The sequence below is a fragment of the Zalophus californianus genome, chromosome 3, assembly GCF_009762305.2.
Source record: "Zalophus californianus isolate mZalCal1 chromosome 3, mZalCal1.pri.v2, whole genome shotgun sequence".
NCBI classification, from domain to species: domain Eukaryota; kingdom Metazoa; phylum Chordata; class Mammalia; order Carnivora; family Otariidae; genus Zalophus; species Zalophus californianus.
Window position 1 is genome coordinate 193,710,478 of NC_045597.1, and position 9,787 is coordinate 193,720,264.

Below are 9,787 nucleotides of genomic sequence, written 5' to 3' on the forward strand. Positions count from 1 at the left end.
CTATTGTGAAGAGTGACCTAGCCCAAGAGCCTTTTTCAAGGCAGCCTTAAATTCTTTGTTCCTCAGACAGTAGATCAACGGGTTGATTATTGGGGTGAGGACAGTGTAAACAGCAGAGATGAGCTTGTTGGAGCTCCGGGAATCGATGGCCTGGAGCCGGACGTACATGAAGATCATGGCCGTATAGAAGATGGTGACCACGGTGAGGTGGGAGGCACAGGTGGAGAAGGCCCTCCAGCGGCCAGTGGCTGAGGGGATGCGCAGGGCAGCCAGGGTGATGTGTCCATAGGAGAGCACGGTGGCCATGAGGGGAAACACCAGGATGATGAAGGCCAGGATGAAGTCCACCAGCTCTGCAGTCGAGAAGTCTGTGCAGGCTAGTTTGAGGATAGGGGAAATGTCACAGAAGAAGTGGTTCAGGATATTGGAGCCACAGAACGTGGCGCTGGAGATAAAGTACACCTTGATGGCGGAGATGGAGAAGCCGCTCACAAAGGAGAAGACCACCAGCTGGACGCAGAGCCCCATGGTCATGATGACTTGGTAGCGCAGGGGGTGGCAGATGGCCACGTAGCGATCGTAGGCCATGGAGGCCAGGAGCACGCATTCAGTGCACACCAAGGAGCTGAAGAAGTAGAGCTGAGTCATGCACCCAACAAAGGAGATGTGTTTCTGCTGCAGGAGGAAACCACCCAGCATCTTGGGGATGATGTCAGATACGTACCAGATCTCCAGGAATGACATAATGCCCAGAAAGTAGTACATGGGCCTGTGGAGGGAGGAGCTGGTCCGGACGGTGAGGATGATGGCCAGGTTCTCCACCAGCACAAAGAGGTAGGTGAGCAGGAAGAGGAGGAAGAGCACATACTGCAGCCGAGGGGCCGTGGGGAAGCCCACCAAGATGAACATGCTGACCTGGGTGACATTCTCTCCCCTCATCCTTGTGAGCTGGGAGTCTGCAAAACACCGCCATTCCAGAGTGAGGAGTTGTGGGGCCTTGGGGGGGAGAAGGCAGAGCTCACCCTGCAGGAGAGTTTCAGCCCAAAGATCAGACACCTGGCTCCATGAGCAGCAGAGGGAGCAGAAACTGTCTCCAAGTGAAGCCTTTCCCATCAGGAAGTTCCTGGTGTCCTTGGGGCTGGTCACACTAAGAGTGGGGCTCTGGAATGCCCACCCACGTCCTCCCCCAAATATCCCACGGTGGTCCTGTTTCCCTACAACCTGGAGTTCTCCAAAGATTCTAAAGATGATAAGCTCTCTGCAGCCAGTGTTACCTGGGCCTGTCGTTGGTCATTGGGCATGCTTTTTCTAAATCTGTGGATACTGAACCTTCCACCTGGTTTCAGAGTTGATTTTATAAGATGAAGGGACGCAGCAGGGCTCATGGGATGGTAAGATATGGTGTCCCAGTTTAGACAGACCCTGGACCCAGACATACCCACAGGACTGGGGGTCTTTGGGAGTAGCAGAAGTCTCCCACACCAAGAGGGGAGAGTGGTCACATATCTATCTTTGTGCCACCTCAAAACCCCTGAAAATATGACAAAGGAGTAAAAAGATAAAAACACAGGGATGCCTGGGTTGCTCAGTCAGTTAAGCATCTGCCTTCGGCTCAAGTCATGATCCTGGGGTCCTGGGATCGAGCCTGGCGTGTGTGGGGCTCCCCGATCAGCAGGAAGCCTCCTTCTCCCTCTGCCCCTCACACTGTTTATGCTCGCTTGTGCGCTCTCTCTCTCTCTCAAATAAATAAATAAAATCTTAAAAAGAAGATAAAAAGCCATAACATCAGAACATCAAAAGAGACAAGAAGGGGGATAACAGCAAGGGAAGGATTTTGAACCAATTCTGGGGGAAAGAAAGCAGATGGCAGAAAGGTGGCTGGGGCAGCAAGAGTAGAGAAGTCTACCATCAAAAAGGAGAATTACAGACCAATATCCCTGGTGAACATGGATACCAAAATACTCGACAAGATGCTAGTCAACAGTATCCAACAGTACATTAAAAGGATTATTCACCACAACCAGGTGGGATTTATTCTTGGGATGCAAGGGTGGTTCAACATTCGTAAATCAATCAATACAATAGGTCATATTAATAAAAGAAAAGGCAAGAACCATATGATCTTCTCGATCAATATGGAGAAAGCATTTGACAAAATACATCCTTTCCTGATTAAAACTCTTCAAAATACAGGGATTGAGGGAACATATCTCAATATCATAAAAGCCATCTATGAAAAGCCCACAGCAAATATCATTCTCAATGGGGAAAAACTGAGAGCTTTTCCCTTAAGGTCAGGAACACGACAAGGATGCCCACTCTTGCCATTATTGTTCAACATAGTCCTAGAAGTCCTAGGCTCAGCAATCAGACAACAAAAAGAAATAAAAGGCATTCAAATTGGCAAAGAAGAAGTCAAACTCTCACTCTTCACAGATGACATGATACTTTATGTGGAAAGCCCAAAAGACCCCATCCCCAAAATACTAGAACTCATACAGTAATTCAGCAATGTGGCAGGATACAAAATCAAAGCACAGAAATCAGTTGCATTTCTATACACTAACAATGCAACAAGAAAGAGAAATTAATGAATCGATTCCATTTACAACAGTTCCAAAAACCACAAGATAGGTCATAAGATAGGAATAAACCTAACCAAAGAGGTAAAGGATCTGTACTCTAGAAACTACAGAATACTTATGAAAGAAATTGAGGAAGACACAAAGAAATGGAAAAACATTCCATGCTCATGGATTGGAAGAATAAACATCGTGAAAATGTCTCTGCTACCCAGAGCAATTTACACTTTCAAAGCAATCCCTATCAAAATACTGTCGACATTTTTCACAGAGCTGGAACAAACAATCCTAAAATTTGTATGGAACCAGAGAAGACCCCCAATAGCCAGAGGAATGTTAAAAAAGAAAAGCGAAGCTGGCGGCATCACAATTCCGAACTTCAAGCTCTATTACAAAGCCATAGTCATCAAGACAGCATGGTATTGGCACAAAAACAGACACGTAGATCAATGGAACAGAATAGAGAGCCCAGAAATGGACCCTCAACTCTATGGTCAACTCATCTTCCCCAAAGCAGGAAAGAATATCCAATGCAAAAAAGATGGTCTCTTCAACAAACGGTGCTGGGAAAATTGGACAACAACATGCAGAAGAATTGGACAACAACATGCAGAAGAATAAAACTGGACCATTCTCTTACACCACACACAAAGATAAACTCAAAACGGTTGAAAGACCTCAATGTGACACAGGAATCCATCAAAATCCTCTGACTTCAGCCACAGCAACTTCTTTCAAGACACGTCAGATGTCTGACAGGTATGATAGGGAAAGGTGGAGTGGGTGAAAACCAGGCTCCTACATGCGGTCTGCTTCCAGAACAGTCTAGTGGCTGCCCCCGCATGGCCCTCCCCATCCCGTGCGTGGGTCCCCAGAGCCGGCCTTGATGGGACAAAGGGCCATGTCACCCTCATCATCCTCATCACTGACCAAGTATTTTAACATGAAACACGTCCTGTCATGGTCACCAGGACCCTGGAAAACAAGGCCGACATCTTCACGTTCAGATGAGTCAGACTCAAAGCGAGATGTTTGGGGGCTCACCCGGGATCGTGGCAGCACCAGGACACAAACCCGGGCCCTCCGACCCCCTGGTTGCCACTTCTCCCACAGATATCGACAAGAGAGAAAACAAACCCATCTGGCTGTGCCCAGAAATCTGGAATTGTTAAGATGGATAGATGGTGTTGTAGGCTGCCTTCTGACACGACTCTAATAGGCTATGCGAACCAAAGGTCACAAAATAAAAAGTGTTTTTCAGCAGGACAGGCAAACAATGCCCTTTAAGAAAGAAATGCTGGCTATGTACGTTTGTCACGTCTGCACTTGGAATACCATGCAGTCACTGAGAAGGAACCCATCTCTCTACAGATATGGAATGATTTCCAAGACACACAGATTTTCTAGATATTCTTAGCAGCACGTACAGTGGGCCTCCACTGGTGTACGTAAGGGCACATATGTGGGACGACTGTGTGTGGCCGTCACACAGGGAACTCGGCAGGCCCGTTGCCCTGGCTGGGAAGCAGGTGCCTGGAACACAGTGGCGGACGGAAAGATTTCTACGGTATATTTTTGCTACTTTTTCCATTTTGTTTCATGTGTGTTACCTATTCAAAACAGTGATCCGTTACTTATTTTTAAATTCTCAAATTCTTCTTTAAAAAGAAGATGTTATGTGCTGGATTAAACATTCAGCAGGTAAACATTGCCCTAAGCCATGGTTCCACATCCATACGGAAAACACACAAACAGACTGGGTCACTGGGAGTGTGCCTCTCACGTGGCAAAAGCCTCAAATGTGGCATTGTGCAGAATAATGACACAAGGAGGTGCCATGAGGAAGTACAGAATCACAACAAAAGCATCTGTCTTCCCAAAAGAGTAGAGAAATGAAAACACAGAAAGGAAAACCTGAAGAGAAGTATAAGAAACATAGCCGACCCTTGAGTAAGTCGGAGTGATGGGCACTGAGCCCCATGCCATCAAAGATCCATGTTATAGCTTCTGACTCCCCAGAAATCTAACTACGGATAGCCCGCTGGTGACCGGGAGCCTTACCGACACCATTAACAGTCAATGAACATGTATTTTGTATGTTGTATGTATTATACATGGTATTCTTACAATAAACTCAGCTAGAGGAAAGAAAATGTGATTAAGAAAATCATACATTGGGGCACCTGGGTGGCTCAGTTGTTATGTGTCTGTCTTCGGCTTGGGTCATGATCCCAGGGTCCTGGGATCGAGCCCCACCTCAGGCTCCCTGCTCGGTGGGAAGCCTGCTTCTCCCTCTCCCACTCCCCCTGCTTGTGTTCCCTCTCTCACTGTCTCTCTCTGTTTCAAATAAATAAATAAATAAGAATCTTAAAAAAAAAGGAAAATCATACATTTACAGAACTATAGTGTATTTATCGAAAACATCCGCATGTAAGTGGACTGCTCAGTTCAAACCTCTGTTCTGCAAAGGTCAACTGTGTATTAATGGCATTATCAGGGCATGAATAAGTAGGCAAATTATTAAGAATCTAGATAACTTAATATGAGTCTAACAGATCCTTAGAGAAAAATGTGTAGGAAATACCTGGTCAATGCCTGGCCTACAGAGAGCATTTTGTAATGGTGGTAGTAACATGCACAGGAGTTGAATTAATGAAATACAGTAAGACAGTTTTCTTGTCCATATACTGGTTAAACCATAATGTACACCATAACAGGGTGTGGGACGGAACTGGGCAAAGCGGAGGCCCCCAGCCCCGTGCTCACCTTGCTTATGCTTGGGGTGCTCCCGGCCCTCCCCCACCCTGGCTGGTCCTGCTCTTGGGCACGTCACCACGCACTCACCGTCACGGTAGCTCTACTCCCCTGTTTCACCTGCCTGTGTTCTTGGTCTCTGCCCGCTACACTTCCCAAGGCAGGAGCTATGCCTCCTCGCTCCCCACTGGACCGGGCACCAAGCATGATTGCTGACACACAAGATGAGCTCCACGAACCCTAAGGGGGTGGGAAGCACGAGACAGAAGAGTTGCAGATGATAATGCGACTCAGCCAAAGAAGCTGAAGGAGAGATGGTACCAGCACACAGCCGCTCCTCTTCCCTCTCCTCCTATAGTCCTCAAATCCCAGAGAGCTCTCTTAGAAAATACAAGAATAGAGGGAAACCCTCATGATGCAGGAAGCTAGGGAGGAGAGCGGGCCATGCCCCAAGCACCTAGAGGATGTCACCAGACTCCTGAACACAGAAGAGAAGAAATGCTAATGAAGCCAACGTACCCGCAGAGCTCACAGAAGCCCCATGGCTCAGAGGACACGAGGCGGGAATGTGACCTGAGTTCTCTGACTAGGAGGGCTGGGAGGAGCGGGCTGTTCAACTCATGGAGGACCATATGTCACTGCAAATAAGCAGGACTTACAGGGCGGCTGGTGGCTGGCCCCGGGCTCCGGAGGTTGTAACGAGGTTGAGGCGCCAGCAACCCTAGGTCCCAGGGGAGACCAATTTTGGAACCTCAGGGAAAAAATCGTAAAGGCATCTAGACAGAATAAAATACACTTTGTAAAATGGAAGATCACCAGAGTTAGCTTTACTCTTCACCCAATCTTTAGAGCCCAGGAAACAATACAGAAACCTCCACACACTTCTGGGACGGACAGCCGGCCGGTCCAGCAGAGGGATGGCTGTGGGTGAGAACACGGTGTCCAGACCCATTGCATGAGATGCTCTCCACACGACCCGTTCTGAGCACGGGGCTGACCAGTGCTTCCTCATATGCCAAGTCATATGCCAAGCGTCATAGCCGTCAACCTCAGAAGGGGCAGTCCCAGCCCAGGCTATCAGCACACAGAGAGAGATGGGGAGGGAAAGCCAACACAGCCACTCTCCGACTGTTGTCACTAGGGTTACAGAACAAAATGGGAATGTCAGTCCTTAGGGATCGAGAAGACAGACAATGCAAAATAATAATGAGAATTCATTGGGAAAAAAAAGAGAGAGAGAGACAGAAACTGGGTTTACAGACATCAGGGAAAACCCGGGACAGGCAATGATTATAATGAGGAAAATCTGTGTTCGTTGCCTCGTTTTTTTCAGAGGCGGACATCAAACGGGCATGTCTTATTCTTGGAGTTTACACTGAGAGTAACATCAGTTCTTAACATTTTTTGAAGTAAGCAATAGTCTCCAAAAGGATGTGGACCTTCTAAATCCTGAAAGGACAATACTAGAATTGAGACGTAAAGGAAACACCAAGAAAGTACATAAATAAGGTGGGACAGTCACAGGGAAAGAAATGCATTGGCCGCAACAATAAATGTAAACAGAATAAAATTTGGCAAAAGGAGAAGACTCTGAGCATGTGAGACAGGATCTATGACAGAATATGTGTTATTACAGAATATGTGTATTCTGCAGAACGAAACACTCGGGAAGGCTGAAATTACAGGCTTAGCTCAGGCATGTCAGACAAACAACAAGAAAGCCTGATTTCAAAATTAATATTGGATTAGGTAACACTCAAGACCTCAAATGGTCCGTCTTCTTTATGAACCTTCTAGTCCCTGATATGACCTCCACATAGTCTGCAGTGGCTCTGGTGTAGAGAGAAGTAGCCAGAAGGAAGGAGGCCACAGATGAGCACGCATCACTCATGCCACGACAGACCCACAGCAAGAGCAGGTGAGGATGTACAGTGTCAGAATAACATGATTTACAGGCTGATTGGAGGGCTGTTAATTCAGTACCCTGAAAAACGGGACGTGCCCACAGAAAATTTGGAAAAAATTATCTGGAACAGCATAAAAGTTCACCATATTTCCAAAGTAGACATCATAGATTTCCCCAATTTCTTAGAAGCGATGGAACAAAAAAATCAAAATCAGTTAGCATCAGACTAAACACAACTGCAAACTGTGTGGAAATGAAGACAGCGCTCTGCTAACGAGCTCCCACATCAGCGAGACAATCGGAGCCACGGTCACAGACTGGGTTGGAAGTGACACGGCAACACTCACATGTGTGACCCGGCCAGACTGGAATCCGTGCGCGAGTCTGTGCTTCTAGATGCTTTTACTGTTTAGCCAGAAAGGAGGAGAAACTTAAATAAGTATTCAACTCAAAAAGTCAGAAAATGTATTAAGCCAATCTGAGGACAAATAGAGGAAAGAACAGGGGAAAGTCTGTTTTAATTAGGAAAAAGAACAGGACTGATCAATAGAGGCAAGACCGGGCTTGGAGGTAGCCTCGGAGTGGGGAGCAGTAACACAAAGCCCAGCTCATCCAATAAACGTGAAAATAGGGAACACGCAGACACCATTTTAATGATGAAAGAAGGTACCAACTACAGACAGAGATTCATCAGGTGCTAGGAGAAGGATCGGCAGCGTCTATAAAGCACCTACTATGTGTCCTTGAGTGGTTGTATCCACGAGCTTCCCTGGCTCCTGAAAGCAGCTGTGCAATGCAAAGGGTCTGGGGCAGAGGGAGGACTTTCTGAGAGACTGACAAATGGAAACAGAAAGCCCGACGTCATCACGATAGAAATTTGGGGACTGTTGGAGTCATTGCCAAGGAAAGCAACGGGCCCAGATGCTCCTTCCCTCGCCTGCACTTCCAATTCCCCAGCGCTGGGCTTTCCCATGTTCCGCAAACTGTTATAGGGCAGGGGAAGAGCTTCCTAATGCGGACTCCTAATAGCACAGAAACCTGGCAAGCATTGCACAAAAGGAACACGACGCGTCGACCACCTCGCTTGTTTCTACTACAGTTACAAAATTCCAATAACGTTCTAGCAAATAGGGCAATATATTAAAAAGGCACATGCCACCCACAACCATGATCTATTTCAGGGCTGCACAGAGAGCTCACGGTTGGCAAATCTATTAGAATGATCACCGTGACACTCCCGCTGATGCTGAAAAGCTTTGATTGAAAACTATTCCAGTGTTTTATACATTTGTCACCTAGGAGAAATGGTTTGGATTAATATGACAAACAATCTCTGCCTCAGCCAACAGCCTACAGCATCCATGCAGCTGAATACAAGAGTTACTCCAATCCCGCTGAGACGGGAATGGAGATGGGTCCTCATGCAAACATGCTGGAACCCACCTCATAAGGGGGTAAAGAAATAGACAAAACTATCTTTGTTTCCACATAACCTGGCTTTTAACCTAGAAAGTCCAAAACATTATTACAATTGATTAAGGGATTTCAAAATGAGTATTAAAAATATAGTCATCCCATATGCCGGCAATCACTAATAAGAACGCTCCATGATGAAAAAAACATACTATTGCAAGGATATCAGTATCTCCAAATTGATTTCAAAAATGCACTCAATTATTGTTGAAATCTCACCAAATCTTATTTTTCTTAAAACAGGAAGAAATAATTTTTAAAATCATCTGAAAATATGAACACCTGGAAAAAGCCATGAGAATTCAAAAAAAGGAAGGAGACTAATGAAGGGGACTTGCTATTTTGGATCGACCATAAAAATGAAGATACTGCTTTAATGAAAGAAATATTAAGAACGGTGGCCACCACCTTGTAAACCAATACAGAAATAATACAGAAAGCGCTAAAACCACAACTGAGGGTATCCAGGGATGCAGTCAGCAAGGTAAGGGTGGATCGCTTAGTAAATGAGGTAGTGGGTTACATATCTGTTTAAAAAAAAACGGTGGGGCTTCTTCTCCCTGTTACATCAGGAACTGAACTTCCGACGACCGCAGCATCGGGGGCATGCTGGCCGGTCCTGCAGCCCCTGGGCTCCTTTCCTATGGGCACGGGGGATGCAAGCACAGACTGGACACCTGCAGGCAGCATCTGCTCACAGGTGGCTCGCTAGGAAGAAGTCAACCCAGGATGACTGCTGACATTTCAGATGTACATCGGTGGGAGGCCTTCCTGTGGTGCAGCGAGAATCTGAATGACACCTGTACCATCGGCCGTCCCGGACACCCCTGTGCTGCTCTGTTCCCACTCCATCCTTCACTTTCCTTCAGGAGAAGTCTTGACAACTTTCACTGTAACCATCGTTCTGGAAAACCAGAACATTCTTGTCGAAACACACATTTCTGGCTTCTCTTGACCAACTGGAAGATCGGGAGTGACGTGGCCTCACACTGCTGCGCGCCCAACCACAGGCAGGACCCTCTCTGCACTGCGCAAGACCTGCCCGCCTCCCACCCGCCGTGGGCGGCAGCTA

General features: G+C 46.8%; 1 protein-coding gene across 1 annotated transcript; it reads right to left on the reverse strand.

The window, feature by feature from the left end:
• Positions 1–939, reverse strand: LOC113920679 (olfactory receptor 6B2). The gene has a single exon (XM_027590940.2). It carries the CDS (start codon positions 937–939, stop codon positions 1–3), a length of 939 nt encoding a protein of 312 aa, XP_027446741.2.
• Positions 940–9,787: the final 8,848 nt, after the last annotated feature.

Coding starts and splice junctions, on each gene's coding strand:
- LOC113920679 (XM_027590940.2), bottom strand. CDS start 939: ATGAGGGGAGAGAATGTCACCCAGGTCAGCATGTTCATCTTGGTGGGC.